The 17,662-nt window shown below is 44.5% G+C and overlaps 1 protein-coding gene across 1 annotated transcript in view; it reads right to left on the minus strand.

The window, feature by feature from the left end:
* The window catches only part of LOC122549916 (uncharacterized), a 47,543-nt gene extending 36,550 nt beyond the window's left edge, over positions 1-10,993 (minus strand). Inside the window, exon 1 of the mRNA XM_043690139.2 lies at positions 10,875-10,993. Coding sequence (XP_043546074.2) covers positions 10,875-10,899 — 25 coding nt within the window. The 5' untranslated portion in view covers positions 10,900-10,993. The remainder of the gene's footprint in view (positions 1-10,874) is intronic.
* Between the last annotated feature and the right edge of the window lie 6,669 nt (positions 10,994-17,662).

Here is a 17,662-nt window from a genome sequence, read left to right on the forward strand (position 1 = left end):
GGGGGGGGGAGAGGAGGGGGGGAGGGGGGGGGAGGGGAGGGGGGGAGGGGGGGGAGGGGAGGGGGGGAGGGGGGGGGGAGGGGAGGGGGGGGGAGGGGGGGGGGGAGGGGAGGAGGGGAGGGGGGAGGGAGGGAGGGAGGGAGGAAGAGGAGGGGGGGAGGGAGGGAGGGAGGAAGAGGAGGGGGGAGGGAGGGAGGAAGAGGAGGGGGGAGGGAGGGAGGAAGAGGAGGGGGGAGGGAGGGAGGGAGGAAGAGGAGGGGGGAGGGAGGGAGGAAGAGGAGGGGGGAGGGAGGGAGGGAGGAGGGAGGAAGAGGAGGGGGGAGGGAGGAAGAGGAGGGGGGAGGGAGGAAGAGGAGGGGGGAGGGAGGAAGAGGAGGGGGGAGGGAGGAAGAGGAGGGGGGAGGGAGGAAGAGGAGGGGGGAGGGAGGAAGAAGAGGGGGGAGGGAGGAAGAAGAGGGGGGTGGGAGGAAGAAGAGGGGGGTGGGAGGAAGAAGAGGGGGGTGGGAGGAAGAAGAGGGGGGAGGGAGGAAGAAGAGGGGGGAGGGAGGAAGAAGAGGGGGGAGGGAGGAAGAAGGGGGGGGAGGGAGGAAGAAGGGGGGGGGAGGGAGGAAGAAGGGGGGGGAGGGAGGAAGAAGGGGGGGGGGAGGGAGGAAGAAGGGGGGGGAGGGAGGAAGAAGGGGGGGGAGGGAGGAAGAAGGGGGGGGAGGGAGGAAGAAGGGGGGGGAGGGAGGAAGAAGGGGGGGGAGGGAGGAAGAAGGGGGGGGAGGGAGGAAGAAGGGGGGGGAGGGAGGAAGAAGGGGGGGGAGGGAGGAAGAAGGGGGGGGAGGGAGGAAGAAGGGGGGGGAGGGAGGAAGAAGGGGGGGGGAGGGAGGAAGAAGGGGGGGGAGGGAGGAAGAAGGGGGGGAGAGGGAGGAAGAAGGGGGGGGAGGGAGGAAGAAGGGGGGGGAGGGAGGAAGAAGGGGGGGGAGGGAGGAAGAAGGGGGGGGAGGGAGGAAGAAGGGGGGGGGAGGGAGGAAGAAGGGGGGGGGAGGGAGGAAGAAGGGGGGGGGAGGGAGGAAGAAGGGGGGGGGAGGGAGGAAGAAGGGGGGGGAGGGAGGAAGAAGGGGGGGGAGGGAGGAAGAAGGGGGGGGAGGGAGGAAGAAGGGGGGGGAGGGAGGAAGAAGGGGGGGGAGGGAGGAAGAAGGGGGGGGAGGGAGGAAGAAGGGGGGGGAGGGAGGAAGAAGGGGGGGGAGGGAGGAAGAAGGGGGGGGAGGGAGGAAGAAGGGGGGGGGAGGGAGGAAGAAGGGGGGGGAGGGAGGAAGAAGGGGGGGAGGGAGGAAGAAGGGGGGGGAGGGAGGAAGAAGGGGGGGGAGGAGGAAGAAGGGGGGGGAGGGAGGAAGAAGGGGGGGGAGGGAGGAAGAAGGGGAGGAAGAAGGGGGGGGAGGGAGGAAGAAGGGGGGGGAGGGAGGAAGAAGGGGGGGGAGGGAGGAAGAAGGGGGGGGAGGGAGGAAGAAGGGGGGGGAGGGAGGAAGAAGGGGGGGGAGGGAGGAAGAAGGGGGGGGAGGGAGGAAGAAGGGGGGGGAGGGAAGAAGGGGGGGGAGGGAGGAAGAAGGGGGGGGAGGGAGGAAGAAGGGGGGGGGAGGGAAGAAGGGGGGGGAGGGAGGAAGAAGGGGGGGGAGGGAGGAAGAAGGGGGGGGAGGGAGGAAGAAGGCGGGGGGAGGGAAGAAGGGGGGGAGGGAGGAAGAAGGGGGGGGGAGGGAGGAAGAAGGGGGGGGGAGGGAGGAAGAGGGGGGGGAGGGAGGAAGAAGGGGGGGGGGAGGGAGGAAGAAGGGGGGGGGGAGGGAGGAAGAAGGGGGGGGGAGGGAGGAAGAAAGGGGGGGGAGGGAGGAAGAAGGGGGGGGGAGGGAGGAAGAAGGGGGGGGAGGGAGGAAGAAGGGGGGGGGAGGGAGGAAGAAGGGGGGGGGAGGGAGGGAGAGGGGGGGAGGGAAGGAGAGGGGGGGGAGGGAGGGAGGGAGGGAGGGAGGGGAGGGAGGGAGGAGGGAGGGGGGGGGGAGGGAGGAAGAAGGGGGGGAGGAAGAAGGGGGGGGAGGGAGGAAGAAGGGGGGGAGGGAGGAAGAAGGGGGGGAGGGAGGAAGAAGGGGGGGAGGGAGGAAGAAGGGGGGAGGGAGGAAGAAGGGGGGAGGGAGGAAGAAGGGGGGGAGGGAGGAAGAAGGGGGCGCGGGAGGAAGAAGGGGGGGGAGGGAGGAAGAAAAGGGAGGAAGGGAGGAAGAAAAGGGAGGAAGGGAGGAAGAAAAGGGAGGAAGGGAGGAAGAAAAGGGAGGAAGGGAGGAAGAAAAGGGAGGAAGGGAGGAAGAAAAGGGAGGAATTTTGAACTTGGAGTTTTCAGCTCCAACCTCCAAAATCAACTTAAAGTCATGTCGGTAGAGGTGAAAAATAGGAGTAGTGATGAGGGCAGTGATGGAAAGCAATTTTATCATAGCCATCATAGGTGGGGATCTGTTTAAATATGTCCAAGCATTGCCAAAGTTCAATAAGAAGGACGTTGAAGCCTTTCATTTAATTTGAGAAAGTGGCTAAACAAATGAAATGGCCAGTGACCATATGGGTATTCTTGATCCAAACAAAGTTGGGAGGTGGAACTAGTGAGGTATTTGCATCTCTAGCAGAGGAGGTATGTGGGAAGTATGATGAGGTGAGAAAAGCCATCTTAAGTACATACAAGCTAGTGCGAGGAGCCTACAGGCAACATTTTAAGAATCTGAAACATACACAGAGTTTGAAAGGATCAAACAAAGTAATTTTGATAGGTGGATAAGGGCACTGAAAATCGATCAAATATATGATACTCTGAGAGAGATGATTATTTGGAGGAATTCAAAAATAAATCCACGAGTGGAAAAGAGAAGTTAAAAAAAAAAGCTCAGGTGTTTTCACTGTAATAAAGTTTACCGCATGAAGTTGCAGCGTTAGTGAATCAGAAAAAAAATCACTGGGAAAACAGATGTGGGAGAACAGGATGAGCCACTGAGTTTTGTTGAAGTGGTAAAGGAAAGCATTGTGGAAGCTAAAAAGCTGTAAAATAAAAGGTACAACCTGGTTAGGGGATTGGCGGAGAAGAAAGTGCCAGATTTTGTTAAAGAATTTACTTGTGTGGATAAGGTTTACTTATATGTGACAGAAGGGCCAGATAAAGACATTAAGATTTTAAGAGATATGGGAGCAAGTCAATCATTGGTACTGAGATGAGGAGATATGTAGTTCAGAAGGAATATTTTAGGGAAAAATGGTAATATGAGGAATTCATGGTGAGAAGAGTAGTGTTCCATTCTATAAAATGAGGATAAAGAGTCCAATGAAAAGTGGTGAAGTGGTGGTAGGAGTAATAGAGAAATTCTCAGTTCCAGAAATATAGTTTATCCTTGGTAATGGTATAGCTGGATCACAGTTGACAGTCATACCTACTGTGTTTAAGAAGTTAGTGGAAAATCAAGCAACTATCCTGGGATTTTTCCTGACTGTGTGCTAATAAAGTCACAAAACCACAGCTTGAAACATGAGGAGAAACCAGGGAGTGTTGAAGGATGTTGCAGTTTAATTATCAGAAACAATGTTTGATCAATAATTAAGGGAAACAGGTGGAGGACAAAGTAGATATTTTTAGTTTAGAGAAAATAGCTGAATTACAACAAAAAGAAAAATAAAATAAAGCAGCTGTATCAAAAGCATACAAAAGCTGTATCAAAAGCATACAAAGAAGTATCCTAGAATGTTACCATCTTAAAAATGAAGACTTGAGGAAATAGAGACTATCACATATTCAGATGGATGAAAAATGGGCAGAAGTTCATCAAGTTGTATTACCAGTGGGTTACAGAAAGGAGGAGAGTGTGTTGCTGGAAAAGCACAGCAACACACTCAACTTTGATCTCCAGTATCTGCAGACCTCACTGTCTCTTATAGAAAGGAGATGTTGAGGGTAGCATACAAATTACTAATAGGTGGTCATTTGGGAGTAAGGAAAACTCAAGCCAAAATAAAAAGAACATTTTTATTGACCTGGGCTGCATAATGAGGTGGTTGAATTTTGCCAGGCATGTCATGTGTGTCAGATAATTGGAAAACTTCAGACAATGACAAAACCAGCAACATAATACCTATTCCTGTATTTGAAGAACCTTTTACAAGAGTCTTAATTGATTGCATAAGATCTCTACTTAAAACAAGAAGTGGGAATCAGTATTTATTGACAATAATGGATGTGTCTACAACATTTCTGAAGACCTTTCCATTACACAACATCACAGCTAAAAGGATTGTGGAAGAGTTACTCAATTCTTTTTAAACTAGATACGGACTACCACAGAAATATAATCAGATCAAGGATCAAATTTTACATCAAAATTATTCAAGTAAGTTATGGATAGCTTCGGAATAAAACAATTCAAATTCATGGTGTACTCGAATCACAGAAAGCACTAGAATAGTGGCATCAAACTTTAAAAGACCATGTTGAGGGCTTATAATCAAGACTATCAGAGTGTTGGGATAAAGAAATTCCATCTGTAATTTTTGCAATTAAGGACGCATCTAATGAATCAACTAAATTAAGTCCATTTGAAATAGTTTTTAGGCATTGTGGCAGGACCAATGAAATTGATTAAGAAGAAATTGGTGAATCAGCGTTCAGAGACCACACATTTGCACTATGTATCACATTTTAGGGAAAGATTAAAATGCAGCAGGTGAGATGGCTAGACAGCATTTAAAAGTAGGGGATAGTGAGGTCTGCAGATGCTGGAGATCAGAGTTGAGTGTGTGTTGCTGGAATAGCACAGCATCCGAAGAACAGGAAAATCGACATTTCGGGCTGGAGTCCTTCATCAACCATTCCTCGGATGCTGCCTGATCTGCTGTGCTTTTTCAGTAACACACACTCAACAGCATTTAAAAGCAGCACAGCATGTGATGAAACAGGAAGCAAACGAGATCAAAACTTCCTAATCTTGCTAGCGGAGATAAAGTGTTCGTGTTACTCTCAGTGGGACTTAAAACTTAAAAGGCATGTTTAGTGGGCCTTATTCAATTCCTTCTCAATTTGATGAGGTGAATTATTTGATAAGAATGCCAGATAGAAAGAAGTCTTACAGTGTGTGTCATGCAAATATGCTCAAAAGCTATTTTTCTCGAAAAGGAAAGCAAAAGGAGAATGCGTCACTGGTTTTAACAGAGTAAAGAACCAAGTTCAGGTATTTCTGAATTGGACGTTCCTCAAATTATGTTGGATAATGGGGATATTCTTAAAAATTGGGATACAATGAGTGGGGAGAAATCAGAGTTAACATTTTGGATCCAGTGACCTTTCCCTCAGAACTGATGGTAGCTAGAAAAATGTTGGTTTTTATGCAGGAGATAGGTTGGGGGTGGGTGGGATAAGGAGTAAAAGATACGTGGAGCCAGAGCCCAAAAGAGTGGGGATAGAAAGGAGTGGACAATGATCAGCCTGGGAGAATGATTAGCTACTAATGGGGACAATTAGTGGCTTACAATGGGTTGTGTGTAATAGTATCTGGATCAATGGTGCTGGAAGAGCACAGCAATTCAGGCAGCATCGAGGAGCTTCAGCAAAATCGACGTTTCGGGCAAACCTTGTGTGTAATAGTAGACCATGTGATAACAAGACCTGATGTATAAGAGTTTGCATAAGGACATGGGACAAGGTTACTCAAGCCTTAAAAATTGTTGAATTCAGTATTGAGTCCAGAAGGCTGTACAGTTCCCATGTGTAAAATCAGGTGCTGTTCTTTTGGCTTGTGCTAAGTTGCATTGGAGCACTGCAGCAAATCTGAGACTGAACTGCTAGCCAAGGAACAAGGTGGTGTGTTCAAGTGGTTGAGAACTGCAAACTCAGAGTCTACACTGGAGAAATGAAGCATAGGATCGGGTGATCACATCGCAGAACACCTATGTTCTGTCTCAAAAAAAGAATTTCTTCTGGAATGCAATGCCTTACTATTGCCTTAAAAATAAGAAAAGGCTGGGATCCACGCTATCTTCTTAATATATTTTGAGGGAATTTATCTGGTCCATAAGAAAGCTTTTACTAAATAAATTACTCTGACAGAGTAAATATTTCTGCAAATATTTTCCCAGTTTCAGTAAATTCATACAGGTTTACAAACATCACATTTATGAATTGGTTAAACCTATTGCACAGGAAAGTATTGTTGTATGTACTATGCATTAAAAATGTTTATGATTTGAACCTTTTACCTCAGGCACGAATTTCATTTTATCAATCTTATTCTAAAAGATGAAGTTCTTCCATATAAGAAGCAAAAGGACTGTTGGTCTTAGCTATTCATTAATGTTTGATTTATAAAAGGCTAGAATGTAATATACAAAGCAGGGATTCCCTATGGTCATGAAAGCTACACTTTCCAAACATCTGTTACTCACTCCCTATTGTTGAAGTTCCTAATTTCATTAATTTCAAAAATATTAAACTTCCCCTATGAATCTAGATAATTTCAACTCCTCTTGTTTCCCTCTCTTGCTCTGTTACTTTCCCCCTTACTCCCTACAGTTGTTCTGCTATGTGAGTTTATTTTCTGTTCTGTGTTTATGTTGTTCTATACTTGTTCTGTTTTTACTTCAATTATATTTGTAGTTCGCTCTATCACTTCAGGGATCTTGCCTAATTGTATTTTTTTTTCTCCAGCTGCTGTTTTGTCTCGTGATCTTTTTAAAATCCCTGTTAAGAACACACACGGGTGAATTTTTGAAGTCTGCAAGTAGTGAAGAATACATAGAAAGACCATATGCTTAATAATAAAAACAACTGGTCCAATCAGGACGACATCTCGATCTGAATACATGGGCACAATTGTCCAAGTGAGAATCACGATCCTATATTATGTAGCTGCATGATTAAAATAATAAATTAGAGCTTTGGAAGAGCTATCATATTGATCCAGGACCATAGATGTCACAGTTTTTTTTAAAAAAACATACATTAGCTGGTTCAGAAAATGTTTCCTTAGGCTCAGATCTGTAAAACAATGTAAACATTTGAAGAGGCGGGATATTTGAACATCTAAAGGAGGGTAAGAGGTGACATTTAGACCAAACAATCTAATCCCATTAACTGGTAATGGAACATTGCACACATTCCACCTCCAGTCTAAAATACGCCAGCAATTATATTTTAAGTACACGTTGGAAGTGCCTTTCATTTACTCTTCTACGATACATGGACTTAAGGGAGAGCGATTGCTCTTGACACCAAGGCTGCATTCAAGTGAGTACTGAATCAAGGAGCCCGAGCAAAACTGGAGTCATGAGAATCAGGGAAATAACTCCCATATTGGTCTCATATCAAACACAAACAAAGATAGTAGCTGTTGGCAATCAATCATCTCAGCACCCCAAAAAAGGTATTCCTTAGGTATTTTTTCCTTCAAATCAACCAGTTCGGAACTGCTACTACACACCTCTGGAGCAGGTGAGATGTGAACCTAGAAATTATGGCCACTATCACTGCGCCACTGTTCTTCAGGGCAGTGTCCTAGGCCCAACCATTTTTAGCTCCTTCATCAATGACATTCCGCTATCATGAGGTCAGAAGTGGAAATGTTCACTGATGATTTTACCAGGTTGAACAACAAGCTGTCACCCCGTATGCAGAAAGATCTAGGCTGCATCCAGGCTTAAGCTGAGAAGTGGTCGGTAACGTGGGCGGCACGGTGGAGGGATATGTGCCAAAGGCACGGTGGCACAGTGGTTAGCACTGCTGCCTCACAGCGCCAGAGACCCGGGTTCAATTCCCGCCTCAGGCGACTGACTGTGTGGAGTTTGCACGTTCTCCCCGTGTCTGCGTGGGTTTCCTCCGGGTGCTCCGGTTTCCTCCCACAGTCCAAAGATGTGCAGGGTCAGGTGAATTGGCCATGCTAAATTGCCCGTAGTGTTAGGTTAAAGGGGTAAATGAAGGGGTATGGGTGGGTTTCGCTTCGGCGGGTCGGTGTGGACTTGTTGGGCCGAAGGGCCTGTTTCCACACTGTAATCTAATCTAATCTAAATCTAATCTAATCTAATTTGCACTACACTAACTTCCAAGCAATGACCATCTCCAAGAAAGAATTTACCTATCACCACTGAAACCCCCACTATCAACATACTGGGGATTATCATCGACCAAGACTGTACTGGAGCAGCCATATAGAATCATAGAGATATACAGCATAGAAATAGCTCCTTCATTCGAACTCGCCCAAGCCAGATATCCTAAACTAATCTAGTCTTATTTACCAGTATTTGGCACATATCCCTCTAAAACCTTCCGATTCATCTACCCATCCAAATGGGTAGATATTGTAATTTTGTCAGCCTCAACCACTTCCTCTGGCAGCTCATTCCATACACGCACCACCCTCTGTGTGGAAAAGATGCTCCTTAGGCCCCTTTTAAATCTTTCCCCTCTCACCCTAAACCTATGTCCTCTAGTTCTGGACTTCCCCAACCCAGAGAAAAGACTTTATCTATTTACCTATCCATGCCCCTCATGATTTTGTAAACCTCCAAGGTCACCCCTCAGCCTTCAAAACTCTACGAAAAACAGCCCCAGCCTGTTAAGCCTCTCCCTATAGCTCAAACCCTCCAACCGTGGCAACATCCTTGTAAATCTTTTCTGAACCCTTTCATGTTTCACATCCTTCCTATACAGGGGAGACCAGAATTGCACACAACATTCCAAAAGTGGCCTAGCCAATGTCTTATACAGCCGCAACATGACCTCCCAACTACTATACTCAATGCTCTGAACAATAAAGGAAAGCATACTAAACACCTTCTTGTATTGTGGCTACAACAGCAGATAAACGGCCAGGAATTCTGCATTGAGTAGCCTACCTCCTGTCTCCCTAGTGCATGTCTACCATCTACAAGGTATAAAAAGTCAGGAGTATGATGTAACACTCTCTGCACCTAGATGGGTGTACTGTATTTCCAAAAACACTCAAAAGATTGATATCACAGAGAACAAACAACATGTTTAATTGGTACTCCATCTATTATCTTCAACATTCACTCATTTCACAGCTGATGTACAGCAGCCTGTGTTTATTGTCTACAAAATACACCATAGAAACTCACTTAATTACTTTCAACAGAACAATTCAAACTTGTGACTTCTGCCACTTAGAAAAGGACAAGAACAGGTGTTGTAAAGGAACATCAGCACCTGCAGGTTCCCCTCGAAGTCACACACCATTCTGAATTTCTTTCAAAATCCCAGAACTCTCTTCCTAACAGCATTGTGGGTGTCCGTACACCCCATGGACTGCAGTGGTTCAAAGCAGCATGTACAACTTCTTCAGGGCAGTTAGGGATGGGCAATAAAAGCTGCCCTAGCTACTGACACTGACATCTCATGACAGGATGAAAAACATATTTCTGTTAAACTATTTCATGTGAAGAAATGAAAATACCCAAGTCATTTTTTTTCTGGCAAATGTTTCCAGAACTCACATTAAAAAGTTCACTGTAATAGATTTTAGATCTCTTTGGTTTTATTTCTCTACTTAAGGACACTAAAACATACTGTAATATCCACAATATCAACAACAATTATTTAGGTTTATCTGTGCCCTTAACATTCCAACTAGAGCATTATAAAGTAAAACATGACACCACATGAGATATTCAGGGAAACAGCCAAAAGTTTGGTTAAAATCAAATGTTAAAAAGTGTTTTCCTCCTTTAACAGATGCAGAAAGGCAGTCCCAGGTTTGGGTAGAGAATTCTAGACCTCAGACCTAGGTAGTCACTATTGATGGGATCAATTCAATTATAAATGTTTAAGCAGCCAGAATTAGAGGAGCACACATCTAAGTGTTGTAATAGATAACAGCAATAGGGAGGAGTTCATAAATAAAGATGTGAATTTTAAAATGGAGGCACAGATGTTTTTTTAAACCAGGGACCATTGAACGTTAATGAAAGAGCCATTGTAGGTCAATGGGACTGAGTTTGGGAATGATTTGGAGATGCCAGTGTTGGACTCAGGTGTACAAAATTAAAAAATCACACAATACCAGGCTTTAGTCCAAAAGATTTAATTGGAAGCACTAGCTCTCAGAGCGCCGCTCCTTCATCAGGTGGTTGTGGAGGACACAATTATAAGACAGAATTTACAGTAAAAGTTTAGTGTGATGTAACTGAAATTATACATTGAAAAATACCTTGATTGTTTGTGGAGTCTTTCATCTGTTAGAATGACCATGTTAGTTTCACTTCTTTCATTTTTTTTTTAAAAAGTTACATTCTCAGGTTAACTGTTATGTTACAGTATTCGAACAGATGAAAGACTCAACAGACAATCAAGCTATTTTTCAATGTATAATTTCAGTTACATCACACTGTAAACTTTGCTATAAATTCTGTGCCTTACAATTGTGTCCACCACAACCACCTGATGAAGGAGCGTGCTCCGAAAGCTAGTGCTTCCAATTAAACCGGTTGGACTATAACCTGGTCGTGTGATTTTTAACTTGAGTTTGGGAAGACTGTTTGCTACTAAGTTTCCTACGTTCAGATAATCCACAAAGATAACAGGAGTACAAATATTATAACCAAGTTAATAACGAAATTATTTCTTTAAAAAATCGTAATTGTGAACACGGAATGACTACATTGACATTTCAGAACTCATAAGCCAGTTTCCCCAGAACAAATCCAACAAACATTTGATACCAACGACAGAATTAGAACCCAGCGACTTTTAAGGAAGTTCAAGTCAATTTTGTTTCGGAATAAGTACATTTCCAAGAAATGCTTGCAAAAAAAATAGACTGAGACGCTCCCCTCTCCTTCTCGATCCCCTCTCCTTCTCGATCCCATACCTGTTATTTTCCCGAATTCTGCCATTGCGAAGGAACTGAACGCGTTCTACAAACTGGATCAGCACACCACGGTCCGGCTTCCGGACTACACTGGATTGAAACAACAACATTTCGTCAGCGAAAAGTGGGAGGGATAGAAAATCGTGCAAAAACAAACTTGTCAAGCACCCAATTAGAATTCAGTGTATCTCCTGGTGTTTAAAATTACTATTAGAACAAAGATAAATGACATTTAATTAATCATATTCTGTTTCACATTGTTGTGACATAGCTGTGAAATCTTAGACTTAATCCGTTCACAGCAAACAAATTCTGTACATCGTGCATTTTTTTTTGTAAATCGTTGAGGTCTCATACAGATTACACACTTTCGGACTGCAGCACCTGCAACGAGTCGTGGAATTGTAAACATATTTATTTCTAAGATATTAACTCCTGATAAGTAACCGTATCAGAAAGAATCGCTATTCTAAATCCTTATGGGCATCTTATTTCCTAATGGACATCTCTCGTTTACTAGGCAAAAGTGAGCTCATTCCTGATGAAGGGCTTTTTGCCCGAAACGTCGATTTTCCTGCTTCTCGGGATGCTGCCTGACCTGCTGAGTTTGTCCAGCACCACTCTAATTTAGACCCATCTCTCGTTTACGAGCTATATGTTGTGAATGTCGTCAGTAATGGTGGGGGTTTGAGAACCCACTCCTCAGAGGAAGGCATGAGTGGGGAATTGTGCCACTGAAGCAAGTGTTCCAGCAGTGAAACCTCCCCCTGTATGGCTCTGTCTATGACAGTAAAACTATTTTCATTTTGTTTTAACCTTTGCATTCCTTTCAGGAAACTTGTGCGATATCACTTCCGGGGAGGTGTTGATACATTAATCATGTCACTAGATTAGTAATCCAGGGTCTGAGGTTAATGGTTTGGTGATATGGATTGGAATTCCACCTTGGGAAATAATGGAAAATGAAATCAATATCATCTTGATTTAAAAAGTTAGCCTATTAGAGAACGAGTCCACTTGTAAAAACTCCCCTGTTTCAGTAATGATCTTTTAGGGAAGGAAGTGTGTCCTTGTCTGATCTGACCTACATGTCACGCCAGATCCCCAGCATTACGATTCACTCTTAAATGCCCTCTGAAATGATCTAGAGAATCAATCAGTGCAAGGAAAACTGGAGATGTGTAACAAATACCAGCCTTGCCAATGAAATCCACATTCCATGGATTCCAAGCATTAAAACAAAATCATATTGTATTTTGTTCTTGCCAGGTCATGGATGTTCTGCTCAGTAAACTGAATTCCAACAACTTTTCCACATCCACAACTGAAGCAACATGAAAGATCAATAAAGCAGAACTGATAGGATCGGGGAATTAAAGACTGGAATTCATTGCCACGTGGGCACCATGTGTAAAACCTATGAACAATTATGGTGAAGCAATTTCTGTTCAACAGTGCTCAGTTGATATATAATCAGCAACAATCAATCCTTTGTGCCAACTTGCTCTTTGCTGTTATAATACCTTTGTCATACAACAGCCCAGACTGCTGCTTATTTTTGGTGACTAATTTCTTTTTATGTTCAGCTGGCTGGGCCAGTTTTCACTGCCCATTCCGAGTTGCCTGTGAGAAGGTGATGGTGAGCTGCTCTCTTGAACCACTGCAGTCCATGTTCAATAGATAGACCCACCACATTGTTAGGGAGTGATTTGGTACCAAAGGCATGGGAGGAAAAGTGACATTTTCCAAGTCCGGATACTGAGCAGCTTGCAGGGGAACTTGCAGCTATTGGTATACTAATGCTGCTGCCCTTGTCCTTCTAGATGGGAGTAATTGTGGGTCTAGAAGATGCTGTATAAGGAGTTTTAGTGAATTTCTGCAATGCATCTTGTAGATGGTACACACTGACTGTCAGTGGTGGAGGAAGTGGATGTTTGCAGATGTGGTGCAATTAAATGGGCTGCTTTGTCTTGGATAGTGTCAATTTTCTTGTATGTTGCTGGAGTAGCACTCACCCAGGCAAGTGGGGTCTACTCCATCACACTGCTGACTTGTGCCTTGTAGATGATGGACAGGCTTTGGGGAGTCAGGAGATGAGTTACTTGCTGCAGGATTCCTTAACTTTGAAATGTTTTTGAGCCCATGTATTTATATGGCTAGTCCAGTTCAGTTTCAGATGAATGGTAGCCCCCAGGTGGTTGCTCATGGAGGAATTCAGTGATGGGAACACCCTTCAATGTCAAACAGCAGTGGTTAGATTGGCTCCTATTGATGTTGGCTGTGATATGAATGTTACCTGCCACTGTCAGCCAGGCCTGGATATTGCCCAGGTCTTATTGCATTTGGACACAAAGTATCAGAGGAGTTTTGAATGGTGCTGATCATCATATAATCATCACTGAACATTCCCACTTCTGACTTTATGTTAGGAGGAAGTTCATTGATGAAGCTGTCTCGGACAGTATCCTGAGGAACTCGTGGAAGGTGCCCTGGAACTCAATGACTGACTTTCAACAAATACAACCATCTTCCAATGTATTAAGTATGATTCCAACCAGTAGATAGCTTTCCTCCTGATTCCCACTGATTCCAGTTTTGCCTGGGCTCCTTGATGTCACACTCAGTCAAATGTGGCTGTGATGTCAAGGGCTGTTACTCTCATCTCACCACTGTTAGTTCTTTTGTCCATGTTGAAGCTGTAATGAGGTCAGCAGCTGACTGACCCTGGTAGAACTCAAACTGAGCATTGCTGAGCAGGTTATTGCTGAGCAGGCGCTGATTGATACTACTGCTAATGACACCCATCATCACTTTACTGCTGATCCCAGGTGACATCATTTTTAGGTGTCATGGTGCTGGTGCTGGTGCTGCTCCTGGCATGCCCTTCTACTCTCTTCAGTGAACGAGAGTACATACCCTGACTTAATGGTAATGCTGGAGTGAGGGATATGCCAGGCAATGAGATTGTAGATTCTGTTGAAATGTGATTCTGTTGCTACTAATGGCCCATAGCACCTCATGGAGGCCCTGTCTTGAGTTGTTAGATCGGTTCAAAGTCAGCCCTATTAGAAGGGATATGCCCAAAACATCAACTCTCTTGGTCCTCAAATGCTGCATGACCTATTGTACGTTTTCCAGTGCCATGCTTTATCAACTTGATTATCCACATGATGCAGTGAATGTATTACTGTAGTGAAAGTAGGACTTCACCTCCACAAGCACTGTACGGTGGTCACTTTTACCTATATTGTCATGGACAGATGGATCTCTGGCAGGCAGGCTGGTGATAATAAGGTCAAGTATGCTTTTTCCTTGTTGTTGATTCTGTCACCATCACCCACAGACTCAGTCTAGGTTTGTTCCATAGAACTTGACCAACTCAAATAGTAGAATTGCTGCTGTACTACTGTTGGTGCTGAGTACTGAAATGTCCTACCAGAGTACATTCTGCGCCCCTGCCATCATCAGTGCTCCCTTCAAGTGTTGTTGAATGTGTGTGTTCTTCGACTTATTGAGTCATAGAGTCATAGAGATGTACAACAAGGAAACAGACCCCTCGATCCAACTCATCCACCAGATATCCTAACCTAATCTAGTCTCATTTGCCAGCATTTGGCCCATATACCTATTCATACACCCATCCAGATGCCTTTTAAATGTTGTAATTGTAACAGCCTCTACCATTTCCTCTGGCAGCTCATTCCATTCACCGACCACTCTCTGTGGGAAAATGTTGCCCCTTAGGTCTCTTTTATATCTTTCCCCTCTCACCCTAAACCTATGCCCTCTGGTTCTTGAGTCCCCCACCCCAGGGAAAAGACCTTGTCTATATATCTTATCCATGCTCCGCGTGATTTTATAAACCTCAGCCCTCAGCCCTCAGCCTCTGACGCTGTAGGGAAAACAACCCCAGCCTATTCAGCCTCTCCCTATAGCTCAAATCCTCCAAACCTGGCAACATCCTTGTAAATGTGACGGCACTTCCAGTTTTAATTTGTTGATAGAATCCCTACAGTGTGGAAACAGACCCTTTGGCCCAACAAGTCCACACCAGCCCTCTGAAGAGTAACCCACCCAGACCCATTCCCCTATCCTATTATCCTATATTTATCCTGACTAATGCACCTAACCTACACATCCCTGAACACTATGGGCAATTTAGCATGGCCAATTCACCTAACCGGCACAACTTTGGATTGTGGAAGGAAACCGAACACCCGGAGAATATGCAGACTCCACACGACAATTGCCCGAGACTGTTGGGAAAATCTTTTCTGAACTCTTTCAGGTTTCACAACATCTGAAGCTCACCCAGTGAAATTCAGATGAGAATACAATTGTAAAGTTCAAACTGCAGGAAATATTCAGTACTTATCCTTTACCCTGTGCTTTAAGCCAATACAGCTTTTGCACGTTGAGATGCTACTTTCGAGTATCTTGGCCTGTGGGTGTCTGTACATGTTCTGTCCCTGAGGCTTGATGTTCCACTAAGTAAGGCTTTTCTCCTCCTGCTGCACTATAGTAGCTTTCTTGTGTAGTGTCTAAGACTCTCTCTTTACATGCTTCTAGTATTGAGGTGGCCAATTAGCTTAGTTGGCTGCAGAGTGGTGCAGGTTCAATTTCTGCCCTGACTGAAGGTCCCTCCTTCTCGTTGTCTGAAGCATAGTGACCCTCGCATTAAACAACTGCCCATTGTCTCTCTCCAATGAGAAAGCAGCAACTCTACAGTGACTTCATTTTCATGTCTTAATTTCTACTGTTGACAGTCATGTGATCAACATCAATTGTCTCATATCTCAGTACCGTGCACTCACAACTGATTTCTTACATATTGTTGGAAAGGATTTGTTTAGATGTGTTTTGATGTGAGTATTTTAACAATTCATTCATGGGATATGGATATTACTGGCTATACCAGCACTTATTCCCATCCCTAGTCGAGAAGGTAGTGCTAAGCTACATTCTTGAATTGCTACAGTCTTTAGGCATAGGAACGCAGTACTATTTTAGAAAGAGTTCCAATATTTTGACCCAGTTACTGTAAAAGAATGACAATATAGTTCCAAGTCAAAATGGTGTGTGACATAGAGGTAACTTGGAAGCTGCCTTTTGTTATTCATGGTGGTAGAAATAGCAGGTTTGGATGGTGCTTTCGAAGGAGGCTTAGTGAGTAAATTTCTCCACTTTCGAAACTTTCTGAATAAAGTAAGGATGGGTGTCCTTTTGGCTGGCTGCGATTAGACCTCAAGGAGAAGCAAAATGGCAAGATAGCTGCAGTAGTGACCTCCTGTTGAGAGACCTCTGGCTGGTAAGCAGCAAGAAAAGCAGCTGAGAGGAAACACAGCAGTGCAAGCTTAGCTTAGAATAGAGGAGCAAAGAGGGTGGGAGTGAAGGAACATAGCTTACAGGAGACAGTGTACACAGGACAGTGTGCACAGAGACTGAATTTCCTTGACATGTCCATACATTAGCATTTCAGGGAGGAGAAAGTGAGGACTGCAGATACTGGAGATCAGAGTCGAGAGTGTGGTGCTAGAAAAGCACAGCAGGTCAGGCAGCATCCAAGATGCCCGAAATGTCAATTCTCCTGTTCCTTGGATGCAGCCTGACCTGCTGTGCTTTGCCAGCACCACATTCTCAATCTCCACATCAGTAATTCAGGATGGTTAGGTTATGACAAGTGGAGGCAAATATTTGTGGCCAACTGCAAGACCTGTTGCCTCTTGGATCTTGTTGCCACATATTGCTGGTGACTCAATTTTACCACGTTCCAATCTCTCAATGTGATGCTCTTGACCATATTCTCCAGATCTCAAAGTCTGTGAAGGTCCACTTGAAGATTGCTCCATGTCAACTTGTGCTGATGCAAACTTAATCTTTACCTTGTGTTTTAAGCCAATACAGCTGCCTGCACATTGAGATGTACCTCTAGATTTTACTTAGGATGACATTCTTCTTGGCTTCTAGCATCTTTAGATCATCCTTATCCCAGAATAAGATTCCCTTACTCCCTCCAGGAATGTAGCATGCCTTATTTACACTTTTGTGTGAGTCTTTAGTGCAGTATGTAACTCCTACTCTTTACAAGCTTTTTTTAAATCTGTTCTGACTGCTCTGCTCTGCTCTGCCATAGTTATCTCATTATTCTTTGTATTGTCTGTTGCACTACATCTGTCAGCTTACTTCAAGGGACAGGTAGATTGTTATCCATAGTCTCCATGGCTGTGCTCAAGTCATGCATGGATTTATTAATTTGATGTGTTTGATGTTGTAATGATCTTGCCATTTTAGCCATGAAAGCCATGAGTTGGAGTCACCCATTCACTTTGCAATCAGAGTTCATGTGCCTGGAAGAGCTGTCAGTGAGTCACACAGTGTCTGCTGATACTCTATGATTCTTCTCTCCATTGTCTGAGTCTAGGGTACTAAAGCTACTTACAGCTGAGCAAAGATTGGAAAAGGCTTTGCCTTCAGCATGGATTCTCCATGCCATACCTACTACTGCATTCTGTTCTCACTTATTTATGAAATATGAGTCACCAGCTGAAAGCTTAACTATCCACTTTACTGATCCAATCAAAATGGAAGTCTCTGAGTTGCTGTGCGGTCTGTGTAAACCCTGTGATGTTGCACCTTCTGAACAACTCAGTTCATCTGTGGAATCATTATCATTGACATCTATTATGTCTGGTGCACGTAAGGGGCAAAATGAATAGAACATATGGATACATACCAGCAAGTTAAGAATGTTGAAAGCTATCATTATGAGGATGACAGAGTGTCATAAT

The sequence above is a fragment of the Chiloscyllium plagiosum genome, unplaced genomic scaffold (genome assembly GCF_037043375.1).
Source record: "Chiloscyllium plagiosum isolate Xiang-an unplaced genomic scaffold, Cpla_swu_hap1 HiC_scaffold_5, whole genome shotgun sequence".
Taxonomy (NCBI): domain Eukaryota; kingdom Metazoa; phylum Chordata; class Chondrichthyes; order Orectolobiformes; family Hemiscylliidae; genus Chiloscyllium; species Chiloscyllium plagiosum.